The sequence below is a fragment of the Chinchilla lanigera genome, unplaced genomic scaffold, assembly GCF_000276665.1.
Source record: "Chinchilla lanigera isolate Chin_1 unplaced genomic scaffold, ChiLan1.0 scaffold00065, whole genome shotgun sequence".
In the NCBI taxonomy this organism is placed as follows: Eukaryota; Metazoa; Chordata; class Mammalia; order Rodentia; family Chinchillidae; genus Chinchilla; species Chinchilla lanigera.
In genome coordinates, this window is record NW_004955466.1 from 5,750,496 (window position 1) to 5,763,420 (window position 12,925).

The 12,925-nt window shown below is 46.6% G+C and overlaps 1 protein-coding gene across 5 annotated transcripts in view; it reads right to left on the minus strand.

Annotated features, from left to right (window-relative positions):
• The window catches only part of Syne2 (spectrin repeat containing, nuclear envelope 2), a 279,867-nt gene that overhangs the window by 103,980 nt on the left and 162,962 nt on the right, over nucleotides 1–12,925 (minus strand). For 4 of the 5 annotated variants that reach the window (XM_013521919.1, XM_005399143.2, XM_005399142.2 and 1 more), the window contains exons 62-65: nucleotides 12,089–12,163; nucleotides 10,706–10,816; nucleotides 5,938–6,054; nucleotides 698–928 (exon numbers count right to left, since the gene is read on the minus strand). In XM_013521919.1, the coding sequence (XP_013377373.1) occupies nucleotides 698–928; nucleotides 5,938–6,054; nucleotides 10,706–10,816; nucleotides 12,089–12,163 (534 nt within the window). Of the gene's footprint in view, nucleotides 1–697; nucleotides 929–1,082; nucleotides 1,219–5,937; nucleotides 6,055–10,705; nucleotides 10,817–12,088; nucleotides 12,164–12,925 lie in introns of those variants that run through there. The other variant, XM_013521920.1, reaches the window with a different exon arrangement.

Consider the following 12,925-nt stretch of genomic DNA (forward strand, 5'->3'; position numbering starts at 1 on the left):
GGCGTCAGCCCTGGGAATGGCAGGGGTCAGGCCCTGCAACGTGACTCTCAATTACGCTGCTACGGTGTCATTTCAAAGCTCCTCCCTGGGGCAGCCAGAGATCCCAACCTTCAGGCTGAGCCCGGGAGCTTTTCCTAGCATCTAAAGCCAAAGAAGTGGTGTCCTTGGTCCTCCCAAGCAAGACAGGAGCGCTCCAGGTAAAATGTCAGCAAGGCCCGTCTCTGCTGTAATGTGCACCTTCACACAACAGGACACTCGGTTGCATTTCTGATGAATGAATCTTCACAATACGTAAGACCATTACTAAAGGTAACAGTCATGGAGCAGCTTTTAGATGCTTTATATGTTAGACACTGCTGTATATACCTTATCTCATTTAATCCTGTAAACTATGAGCTGACTTAGTATACCACTCAGGGAAAATAAAGGTGAGAAGTTAACTTCTCCAGGTTCACAGTTAATGTGGCAGAGCTGGCTCTGAACTCCAGATTCTGAGCCCTTAGCTGCTGCTGTCCTGCCAGATGTGCCTTACCTCAAGCATTTCAACGAATTACCCTGAGGACTACGAGAGGGGCCAACGTGAATGTCAGCGTCAGAGCACCAGAAAGAGACACCTTGTTGCTTTAAGAAAACACTGCCTCGCCCCGGCAGGGGATTGGAGAGGAGGCCGGCGTGAACCCTGGCCTGGCAGTCTTACCTGGCACCCAACCAGCTCCTGCTCCACCACCTGCTGCATGTCTGCGTTTAACGTTTCCGGCTCAAATGCCACGCTGGCTTGTTGCAGCCACAGCTCCAGCTCGGCCACCTGAGTCTGGCAGACATGGAGGACTTCTGCAGCCGGCGGCCCCGCTTGCTCCTCCGTGGGTCCCAAAGGTCCCTGCTCGTCAGCAAAGTCCAGAGCGTCAGCCTCGGGCGGAGGTGTGGCAGCCTACAATAAACCCACAGGTAAGCTACCAGTGAAAAGCCAGCCGTCCAAAGACTTCAGTCCTGGGCCTGCAAAGACCTGAGGAGCTGTGACATTTCCCCCAGGTAGAAGGAACAAAACCAGGGCAGGAGAAGGAAGAAAGAAAAGCAAAATTCACCTCCACGCTCATAGCCACAGTCACGTGATCGGGTGGCACTGGTTTCCAAGCAGCTGATCTCAGCGTACACAGGTACACTATTCCCAGGCACCGCAGAGCCAACGACTCACAGTTCAGTACGCTGCAGCCCCAGAGGGAGGTGAGTGTGTGCGTGTTCGTGTGAGTGTGCTAAGCATTGCAGGGGACCGGCCAGCTGGCATTTAAAGTTGCACGACACATGATTAAGCAATGCATACATTGCTGTGAGCTCTATTCAAACAGAAAAGGCCAAAGCAACAACAACAGAAAAAGATCTTTACATACTGCAGGGGACAACGAAACATGCCACACATTTTTAACTTAACACCTTCTCTTTAAAATGGTTAGGTGACAAAATATTCTGGCTTTTCTTTAAACATACATGCTATTCCTCATCTACACTTCTACTAAAAATAGCTTGAGTCAAGTAATAAACTTCTGCATGAGTCACCTGGAAATATTTTTTCTATTCTTCAGAGAAAACCCTAAAATGACTTTCACCTTCTAGATATTTAAATAATACTGAGTTAAGGAATAAGTACTTCAGGTACAGCTCGAAGAAAGTATGAGGAATTCTTTTTACATTGAAATAAGTGGGTGGCTTACCAATGTAATAGCAAAATCTCACCCAGATAGTAAATGAAAGTATTTTATTAATTTTATATTAGATGGTATCAATTCAGAGGTAAAAGATGATTTAATACAAGGATATATTTGACTTCTACTCTATTGCTTAACCTTGTCCACAATATGAAAAGAGTATATTGACCCTTCTAGTGGGATAAAGATTTATGCTGTGCTCTACAAAACCACTGGTCCCAACACTTTATTATGATTATGATAAATTATGATGTTTTCTATATAAGACTTTGTTAACAACTTGTTAGCACCTAACAAAGCACCATTTGGGTCAAATGACAAACTTCTCAGGGGTGTGCTCAGAAGTGCACACTTCCTAACGTTTGGAGGTTTTTTTCCAACGTAGGACTTAAGAGTGAACAAAACTGGTAGGTGGAAAGAAGCCCTGCAGGACAGGGAACATCATTCATTTTCATACACACTAATGTGTCTCTGAGATACATTTTTTTCCACCTGGTTTTCCACTTACTCACACATACGTGCTCTTTTCCTACAAATGCTCATTTCCCCCTGCTATCATCAATCTGTCTTTATAATTTTTTTCAAGAATCACCTTGACAGGAATGATGGCACATACCTGTCACCCTAGCATTCTGGGAAGCTGAGGCAGGAGGTTCTCAAATTTAAGCCCAGTTTTGGCAACTTAGTGACTTATCAAGACCTTGTCTCAAAACAAAAAATAAACAAAGGGCTGGGGCTGTAGCTCAGTGTGAAGGCCCTGGGTCCCTCAATCCCCCAACCCCCTCCTTAAGGAAGTTTTCACTTGCCCTGTGGTTCCTCTGGATTTCATATATGGTCAGATCTATATTTGGATTCACTTCTTTCGGTTTTCCTTTTTAATTCTAGATTTTTTTTTAAAAAAAGCAGCAGCTGTGTGATACGGATTTCTAACCATCTGGTTACTTCCTAGTTTTCAGGTTATTGTTCTCTGTTAGCGGCCAAGACTTGGGGGAGACCCCCTCTTGCCACTTGAGATAAAACTCTGTTATTAGCTAATCTGTAATAAATGATTTACCATTTGCCTTCTTGATTTCTTCAAAATTCTATTTGCACATCTCTTGTACTCCACACATATTCAAAAATAACAGTATCAAATTGCCCTGCTTTGTCGCTAACTCGATGTGGAAATAAGCAAACTGCAGGACTAATCTGGGCTTTATTTGCTTGGTAGTTGAACCCGAACAGACTCCAAGGGAGGACGGGAAAAAGAAAGATTGCGTGCAACCTTAGAAGGTCGATAGCTGCAAGTGATCAGGAATCGGCCAGGGATCGGCTCACCCTGCTTTTTCCAGTCGCGAGCCCTGAGCCGGGGGAAGTGAGTCAGCTCCGGGGCCTCCTGTCTCACCACGTGGCTCCCGAGTGTGCAGGCCCAGACGGCAGCCATTTGCCTAAGGTCAACTGCTTTGATTTTTTAAACTGAAAATGTCTTCCAGTTATTTGAATGGCTTTTAAGATGCAGGAGCCTGGGTTGTAAATTGAAGGCATAGGCTGTGTGTGAGACGCCCCCACACCCACCAAATGTGGCACCTTCACTGTGGGACGGGTAGACGCTGGGTAGGGGCATGGTGTGTGTGTACCTCCCAGCCAGGGAGCCATAGAGAGAGGAAGCACAGCGCCACCCCTTCGAGAGATCCGTAGGAGCTTACAGGACACAGCAGCCAGCAGGCCAGGGAGGCAAAGCTCTGCGATGCTAAGATTATGAACGCCGAGTTCTTTCCCTAACAACACCCAGCAAAAGGTCTTCTCTAAGACACGGCTCCACATCGAAATGGCAGAAATCACTGAGATGAATGTTTTCTATCTATGTACTCTGGAGCTACATGTAATACTGCCAGTGCTTCCTGTCCGTAAGGAAGATGCTGTCATTCTCTGTAGCATAACTATGTTAACAACACCTCGTCTTCATCGCGCTCTTAGGAAACAGGCGCGGCGCTAAGTGTCACACAGACCACCTCGCCACTTTCCCGCAAGCCTGTACGTATTCCGCGTGTGCAGACGAGAAAACAAGCCTCGGAAGGTTGTTCACTCTGCTCACGCTCACGCAACCTGTAAGCAGAACCAGAATGCAATTCCTGATTTCGCTCTGCTTGGGACTGGCAAGTCCACTTCCTTGACCCAGCTTCACCCTCTGTCCAGTATCCAAGCTGGCCCCTCATGTCCACACCAGCACAGCCCTGACCTAACACCACCACTGCAAATGCGAGTTCCTTTTCCGGCTAGAGCTACATTTTATACCCAAGTAACCGCCCTTTAAATTTCTTCCTTATTATTTTAGTCCGTTCTGTAGATACCTACACATCTCACCTACTTATAAGATGTGAAGCTGCCGCCTGGGCGCAGGGCCGACACACACAGACGGAGGCGTCCCGCGGGAAGGGCACAGTGGCGGTGCCTCCTGTGAGGTCAGCCTGCCTTGGTTTCACCTCTTTCTGTGTTAATATTTACATTTTGTTGCAATTTAAGACACGGATGTCTCTGAACTCTACTAAGAGTTACGTGATTCTCGTTTGGCCCACGCTCTCAACTCTAAAACAAAAGGTCCGTGAGGGCCACCTGGTTACCAAGGAGCCCCTTTCCCCCCTGGTGCTGGGCCACTGGGCACAGGAGGGAAAAGCGCAGAACAATCAAAAGTGGGCAGAACCCTGCTGGGATGAAAGCTGACCTCCCACTACATTTTGGTACCCGCGAATCCAACAGGCACCCTCGGGACAGAAGTTCTGCTGGGAAGAAAATGCAAATATGTATGTGCCCAACTGAGTTTAAGAGACAGATGTTAGAGCCTTAGAGTTAAAATCTGAGGTTCTAAACCCACAGGCAGAAAGATCTGGCTTTCAATCTTTTTTTTAAATTCATTTTTTTTGGGGGGTAGTCTTTTTGAGACAGGGTCTCACTATGCAGTTCAGGCTGGCCTTGAGCTCACTTTGTAGCCCAGGCTAGTCTCGAACTCACAACGATCCTCCTGCCTCAGCCTCACGAGTGCTGGGATTACAGGCGTGCGCCATCACGCCCGGCCTGGCTTTCAATCTTAACTTTGCCAGTCAGTGGCCACGTGGCCTTGGCAGCTTACATAAATGCTCAGAGCCGCCACGTCCCACCTGTGAAGCAGGGTAGCAGTGGTAACTGCCGTTTAGAGGGCTGCCGGGGCAAGAGGGCGGAGCTGCACACTTCCGTGCCTGGCCCATTGGAAGTGTTCAGCAGAAGCTTTTTACATTCTTCACTATCATCACTACCTGGTGCCAAGCTGGGCAGGGCGTCGAGCCGCTGTGACCAGCCGCCCCACGAGTGGCACGCACTAAGCAGAGTGCCTACCATAGCCAAATTGAAGGTGTCAAAAATAACGTATTAATTCCGGGCAGCAAGAAAACCCTACTGAGCAGGTCAGCAACTTTCTTAGGTCTCGGTGCAGCCAGGGAGAGCCAGTCTCTGACTTCCGCCGACCCTGTGGGTGTCTATTGTTAGAGATGGAAAGGGAGGCGGGAAAAGAGAAGAATAACAATTTGCAACTAGTCTCCTTCTCTAAGAACCGGCAAAAGACTGGTAAAAAGCCGCATAAATGATTGGGGGAGGACATAGATAAAACACTGTATAAAAAATTAGAATTATTTTTTAAAGCAGCAAAAGCATGCCAGTATGTTTTCTGGAGCTACAACTATGGGACTTTAGGGCCAGTTGAGCACCAAAGCCAGCCTGGCCAATAGTGTCCCCTGAAGGCCTACCTGAGAAGCACCGAGACAGGTTTCGGGTTGGGAAGGAGGGTTGGGACATTCGGGACATTCTGGGGTTGATTCCTTACACTCCCCTTCGCTATCTGCAGTATCATTTTCTGGATTTTGGTTGCTCTTTTGTAAACACTTGGTAGGCAGTGACCTACCACATGATTGAACAGAAATAAATATAAATGCCTTTTATGTAACCGACCATGGACCAATATTAGCTCATCTCCGCTTCCACGGTCCCCAGATGCCACGTGTAAGACTACGGCAGACAGGGAAGGACGACTTCGCGCTGACAAGTGCCGGACAAGTGGTACACTGCTCCACGCCAGGCTTGTTTCTTACGCAAATAACTGAGAGCAAATCTTCCAGTTCTGCAGCTCAACAGCACAGACAAACAAGCCAGGTTCACAGGGAACACGGCGCAACACACACATAAGGACTGCGGCTGTCTGAGCAGTCGCCTTGCAGCAGACAGGACTCACCTTTTCTGTCTGGTTGAGCCCTGGGGAGAGTTCTGGGCCTTGCTCCGTGTCTGGTGAGTCTGGTGCAAGAGTCTGTGTCATGAAAGAGTCACACGTGCTGATTTTCATCACTGCCTCCTGTAAAGAAAGGAATCGGCGGTCCAGGGAGAGTTCTGTCCCGGTGCTAGAGGAACACCCCCTTGCCCTCGAGAGAAGCCAGGTGAACTCAGAAAACAGTTCGTTCACTGCGGGGGAGGCTCAGCTTTCTCGGGCTGGTCTTTATAGATAGACTTCAATTTGCCAAAATTCTCTCGTTAACGGGAGCCCGAGGGACCCACAGAATTAAGTACACTAGTAGATGGTGACGAGAATTTAATTAAGGTTCTTGATAAGAGCCACATTTCCGATAATAAGAGAAAAAACGAACTCACTAAGTTTAGGGAAAAACTACCCGGACATTTTCTAAAATAAATGAAACTAAAATCTTAGCCTCTCTCCTACCAATGAACTCTAATTTTATCTAATATTGAAATGTAAAAGCGATGCCATAAAAATTCTAGGAGGGGAATAAAAATTCTAGGAGGGGAGTTTCAAAGTGTAACAACAAGGGGAAAAAAATGTCAGTGCTGTTATGCTGAACAACATAAAAATAAAACAATGTACACCACAAAAGATTTCATACTCTAAGTTAAAAGAAATACTAAACTGCCATCACCAGTGTCAGTGGAAATCACTCATTATTAATCACTCATTATTAATCTTATATATCAGTAAGCTAAATATCAACCCCTATGTACAGAAAGTCAAATGGTATGAAAAGCAATTCAGAGAAGAATTATAAAAACCAGAAGACATCTCAAGGGTGACAGCCAACAGTCTTAAACTATAAATTCCATTTAAACCGTTGGTCCAGTTTGTCTCAGACTGATAATACCAAATATCAACTTGGATCAGGAGACAAGCACTTCCACCCATTTTCAGTTGGAATAAGGTTGGCACAGACTTTCTGGAGGGCGGTTTGACACAGCGCGTAGCACAGCGGGGGAAGGCTTGTGTAGAACGTGCGAGGCTCTGGGTTTGACCCTACCATCTCTCTCTCTCCCCTCTGTCTCTGTCTGCCTCTCTCTCCCTCAATGCTTTGACTGAGCAATCCCACGTCTAAGGTTGAACAAGATTAAACAACGTGAGAATGATGTGTACAAAATAATAAACAGTGTGGCGAGAAGTGACGGATGTTCCAATCAACCTCTCTTGACTGTTTTATTTACGAATTGTGTGGTATCTTGGACAATTTAACCTGGATGCTAAGCTCAGTTACCTGATCTTTAAAGTGGGAATAAAGCCTACATCACTCACAAATTTTGTTGTTGTTTTTTAAATGGCCTTCAACAAATTGAAACTCTTTCCATCGAGCCCAACCCAACCCATTTCAGAAGGCCCAGGCCACGGTGGCCTCTCCCTCTCCTGCACACCTGTGTTAGTGGACATATGGCTCTGCAAGCTGTAGTTTATACACCTGGATTTGAACTTTGGTTCTTCATTTTATACTGCATAACTTCCCTTATATGACAAACTCAACGTATAAATTAAGTGCAAAATTAAAGACATACTTTGGGTTTTAAACAAGATGATATATATAAAGTGTCTGGTATTTTCTAACAAAATGTTAGTTCCTCTTTGGCTTCTGCTGCAGGAAACAGTAACAGCTGTGACAGTTAAGTTTGACTGTGTCAACTTGCTCGGGCATCTCTGTTCTATCCACACCTTTCCACCATGTTTTTCTGCCTGGAACCGGCCAACCATGGACTGAATCCTCTTAAACTGTTAGCCAAAATAAGCCACTTCTAACGCTGTGGGTTTCAGGTATGATGTCTTAGTGATGGGAAATCTGACTAATGTAAGTGCTTTCAGAAACCAAGAACTGAACCAAGAATTAAAGGCACAATGAGATAAAGTTGGAAAGGTAGCTGCGGATATAGCTCAGCGCTGCAAGGTCCCGAGCTCAATTCCCGGTACCAAAAAAAAGGAAAGATAGAAAGGGATCGTGAAAAATCTTCAACAGCAAGAAGTTTTCATTTTATTTAGTAGCTAAGAAGAATCCATGAAGGATTTTAAGCCGGGGTCTAGCATATACTTTAGGAAAAGCCATCAGAATTTTTCATGTTCAGAACCATAGCTGGAGGTTATATAGCCCATGAAAAGCCCAGAGGGGAAATAAAATTGCTTACCTAGGACGATCACAAATATAATGGGAGGGGGAGGAGGGTGTGAAGGTTAAATAGGTGCACTGACCACTGGCTGGCTGTGAAAGAAGAAAAACGAGCGCCTGAGATGATGCTGAAGTTCACGCACCTTAGACTCTGAGCAGGGACTGAGAAATTAGGAAGAAGAGCAAGCTTGAAAGTAAATAGGCTTGGGCCTGGGGATTTAGCGCAGCGGCACAGCGCCTGCCTGGCAAGCGCAAGGTCGTGAGTTCAACTCCCGGTACCAGAGAAAAAAACAACAACAACAAAAAAGAAAGTAAATGAGTTTGAGATGAAAATAATTCACCTAAGAAGTCTGCTGGGGAAGTGCAGAAATGTGAAACAGACATAAGAGAAAAGGCAAGAGGAGACAGTGGGTACGGGATCCCCGGCTCTGGGTAACTACCAAAGCCACGGAGGAGATGGAGAGGAAACGCCTGCCTTCCGGAGACGGAGGCGAGACAGGGCCAAGGGCAGAAGGTGGAGACGGGGCTGGGGCAGCAGAGACGGCCGAGCAGAACCCAGGAAGCCTGAAGCAGCTCTTCTTGCACAGCGACGGCCGCAGGGCCTCATGCTGGGGAGCTCAAGCAGGACCAGGACTAACGAAAGGGCTCAGGAATGCTCCAGAAGTCAACGACAGCCCAACAAGAGGCAGAAACTAGCTTACACAGGGGCCTGGAGAGCACGGCGTGAAAGTGCCTAGTGGAAAATGAAAGAGGAAGCACCGTAATCAGGAGGGAAAACAGGATTAAGAAAGTCAATTCATTCAGGGGCCTCCCTGGGCCCTGTGCAGGTCGTAAACACGCAGGAGAGATACGACGCTGGCCACCTGTGGCACCGTGTCAAGTGTACGCATGGAACTGCGGTGAGCCACAGCTGGGGTCCACAGAAAACAGAGAAAGAGAGCGGCCGTCCTTGCTGGAGCTCAGGGGCGGAGGAGAAGGCAGCAGTGGAGGCGGTCTGCCTGGACAGGTGGGAAGCCCCCAGGAAGAGTGGAGGAGGGGCTGCCAGGGCTGCTGGCATCTCCTAAAGAGGCACGCGAGAGGCGGGCTTTGCTCACGTGGAGGAGGCCAGGAGGGAGGGAAACCTAAATACTTCTGGCAGGGAGGGAAGGACTCCTTCAAGGGGCAGAGACTGGAGGTACAGGACAAGCGGAACATGGAGCCAACGATGAATGAAGGGGGCGCCTAGAGCTGGCTGAGGGACAGGAGCTGGAGATGCAGATTACAGGTTGGGATGATGACAGTGCCTTGGACATCGTTCAGGAGCAAAGGAAGGGAACTGCCAGGTAGCGCAGGCTGGTTTTCTACAGGGAGGCATCTGCCTTCCACTTTGAAAGACTGGAGATTTAGAATTTTGTAAGGAGCAACAAGACTTAGTTGATTAATTTCTCTTCTACATTACTGTGTTTCTGTTTTTCTTTTTTAAATGATTAATGGCCAGCCACGGCGGCACATGCCTGTAATCCCACCTACAGGAGGCTGAGGTAGGAGGATAGCTTGAGCCTAGGAGTTTGATGTCAGCCTGAGCAACTCAGAAAGATGCTGTTTCAAAATAGAAAAAGGTGAGGATGTAGCTCAGTGGTAGAGCATCTCTGAGTTTGATCCTCAGTACTCGGGGGAAAAAAGAGTAAAAGAATTACAGGGTTGTCCCCTCACCCCTACCCATGTTAAATGCTTTGGCAAAATAATGTGGAGAGCCCTTTAAGTGACTCTGTGAGTTATCTACTTAGAATTGGGCACACAAGAGGAACACAAACAACAAGCAGAGCTAAGAAAGCTGCCTTTGTATTTGTGCAGGCATAATGGTGAAAAGCTTTAAAAATTTGTAATACCCAAGATACAGAACCAACTTCCTTGTCTGCTGATGAATAAACAGATAAAATGTAAATGTACATATGGAATATTATTCACCCTGGAAAAAGAAGTAAATCCTGCCATTTGCAACAACATGGATAAATCTGAAGGACATGATGTAAAATACACTGGGCACAGAGAGACAAGACAGTTCCCACATGATTTCATTCACCTGCGGAATCTAAACAACTTGAAGCAGGAGGTGGAGTCATGGTGACCAGGGACTGTGAGAGAAGGACTGGGACATACTAGTCACAGAATACAACGTTTCGGACTGACAGGAGGAGTGAGGTGATAGCTACTGTACAAATAGATGACCGTAATTAATAATGTATTTAAAAAGTACCGAGCATGTAGACTTTACATACAAAATGATAACTATGTGGGGTGCTGCGTATGTTCCTTAGCGTCGTTTCCTCCTTCCACAGTGAATACGCATTCCAAAGCATCATGTCACACACCATAAATGTACAGTGTGTATTTGTCTACAGCGACCAAAATTTGGCCTGAGCTATTTCCTGCCCTCAGCATTCTATCAAACAACAAATTCTTTTCTTTCACTTATTGTCCTTCCTTTTATTTCTCCTCTGAGCCAGACTGGTAATTTAAAGGCTTAAAGGTGCTGACTGAAAGACGCCCCGCAAAGAGGAAAGACCTGGTCCCCCCGCAGCTCTCCTCGGCTTCAGTTACCTGGATGACAGTGGCAGAGGGCGAGGCTGCCTGATCTCCCTCCAGGTCCTTGTCCTGCTTCCAGAGTAAAGACTGAGACTCTGAAGACAGCCTGGCTTCTTCGTGTCCATCCTAGAAAGGGACACTGGTCAGCGGAGGGCAGGGGGTCCCCGCAACGTGACACCACACACACTCACCGGCTCTCTGATCACAGGCCTTAGGCCCCTGCTGCCCCTGTATTCCACCCATTTCTTTTGCTCATGAAGTCAGGTTTCCAAATGTGGTTTCCTGAGACTTACACACACACACAAATTTTTTACCTGTCAAAAAAGAACTAAGGGCTGCAGATATAGCTCAGCGGCACAAGGGCCTGCCCGGCAAGCACAAGGTCCTGAGTTCAATTCCCGACACCAAAAAAGGAAAAAATTAAAAAAGAACTTGATGGACACATGTTTTGTTGTTAAAGATAAATTCCATAAACCTATCAGTTCTGAAGGCAATACGCGTCGCAGACTTTGGTGGCTCCAGCCACTCCGTTTTCTCAATCCTTGCCACCACGACGGGGCACAGCTGGGTCGGGAAGCTGTGTGACTGTCTGAGAACCTAGTGGACTCCCTATCCTACCCCTCACCTTCCCAGCCCCGGGGACAAGTGACAGCACAGGAGCTGTGACCGTGAGCTGTGACTCTACAGCATGGGCATAAAAACTGGTTATCATAAGTCATAAAAACATAAGCTACTGCAATTTTCTTCCTTTGAGCATATGACACATTAGCACGTTAGTTTTTAAAATATGAAGTGGAAATTGGTATCAGGAAGGTCAACTGTAAACGTCTCATGTGATCAGTGTAATAAAGCAGCAAGAACTGGCTGTATTAGTTGCTGACACAACTCATGTCCTGGGCCACAGTGTTTAAGAACAAAGAAAAAGTTCACACACAGAAAAAGAAAGTCCTAAAAACCGCAACAGTAATGCCAGCCAAGCGGCACACTCTCAAAACTTCAGAAAAAAATACTCAGAAATCAGAATACAGGGAGGACATCTTCACCTTCTTCCTTATGTCAACAAGTGTGCGTGAACTACATTTATCCCTCCCTTACAGGCTGGAGATATAGCTCAGGGGCACAAGTGCCTGCTTAGCAAGCGCAAGGTCCTGAATTCGATTCCCAATACCAAAAAGAAAACAAAAAATGAAATATCCCTCTCTTACACAGCAAAGAAGGGCTAGATGCACTTAACATTAATAACGTAAAAGAACGACTTCAATCGTAGTTTTAAAATAATTGTAACAATCAACATTAACTTAAAAATTCTTAGATTTCTGTTCAACATCTTTTCTTCGACCCAGTTTTAAAGACTGGATTCTAGCAAACCTAATGGAGAAAGAAAATCATTTTCCTTACTTCACTTTTCACGGAGCTTTCCTCGGCCTCCTCCTTGACAGCCGGCAGGAAGGACATGGAGCCGGTTCTGTCCCGCTGAAAGGGACAGCAGGACAGATGCGGTCAGTCTGTGCACCAGCCTCACCAGCATCCCAGCCTTGCTGCATTTTTATGTGGCTAATTTTTTACTCACTTTATCCAAGATGCCTGCCCACACAGGTAGCCTCGGCTGGTGCCTTTCAGCTCACCCAGCCAAATATCCTCACTGCCAAGTTGTAGGTCCCTTTTACCACCTCCTCTGCCCCCTACTAAACACACTGCAAGGTGGGGTTCAGGGTACGGCTGAGTATTCCATAGAAAAATACTTCAAAGGGTGACCCCACCCACCTGCCCATGGAATTTCACAAGCAAGTCCTTAAGTAACTCGGTCATAGAAATTCTGGGTGTGTCCAGAACAGACACGCCCTCAGTATTTTTATGTTCACTAGTAAACAACCTCAAGCAGAACCTTTCCACGTTCAAAAACTCCTTTCCTAGCTGATCAGCGTGGCACTAGTAAATTCCAGCCTGTAATTCCGGCACTCTGGGAGGCCAAGGCAGGACTGTGGGTTTGAGACCAGCCTGGGAAGTTCAGCAAGACCTTGTCTCAAAATTATAAACGGCTGGGGATGTAGCTCAGTGCAAAGGCCCTGAATTCAATCTAAAATACCACTGAGAGATAAAGATAGAGACAGGGATAGAGATAGAGATACAGAGATAGATAGAGAGAGAGAGAGAGAGAGAGAGAGAGAGAGAGAGAGAGAGAGGGAGAGAGAGAGAGATACTGAGAGACAGAGAGAGAGAGAGAGAGAGAGAGAG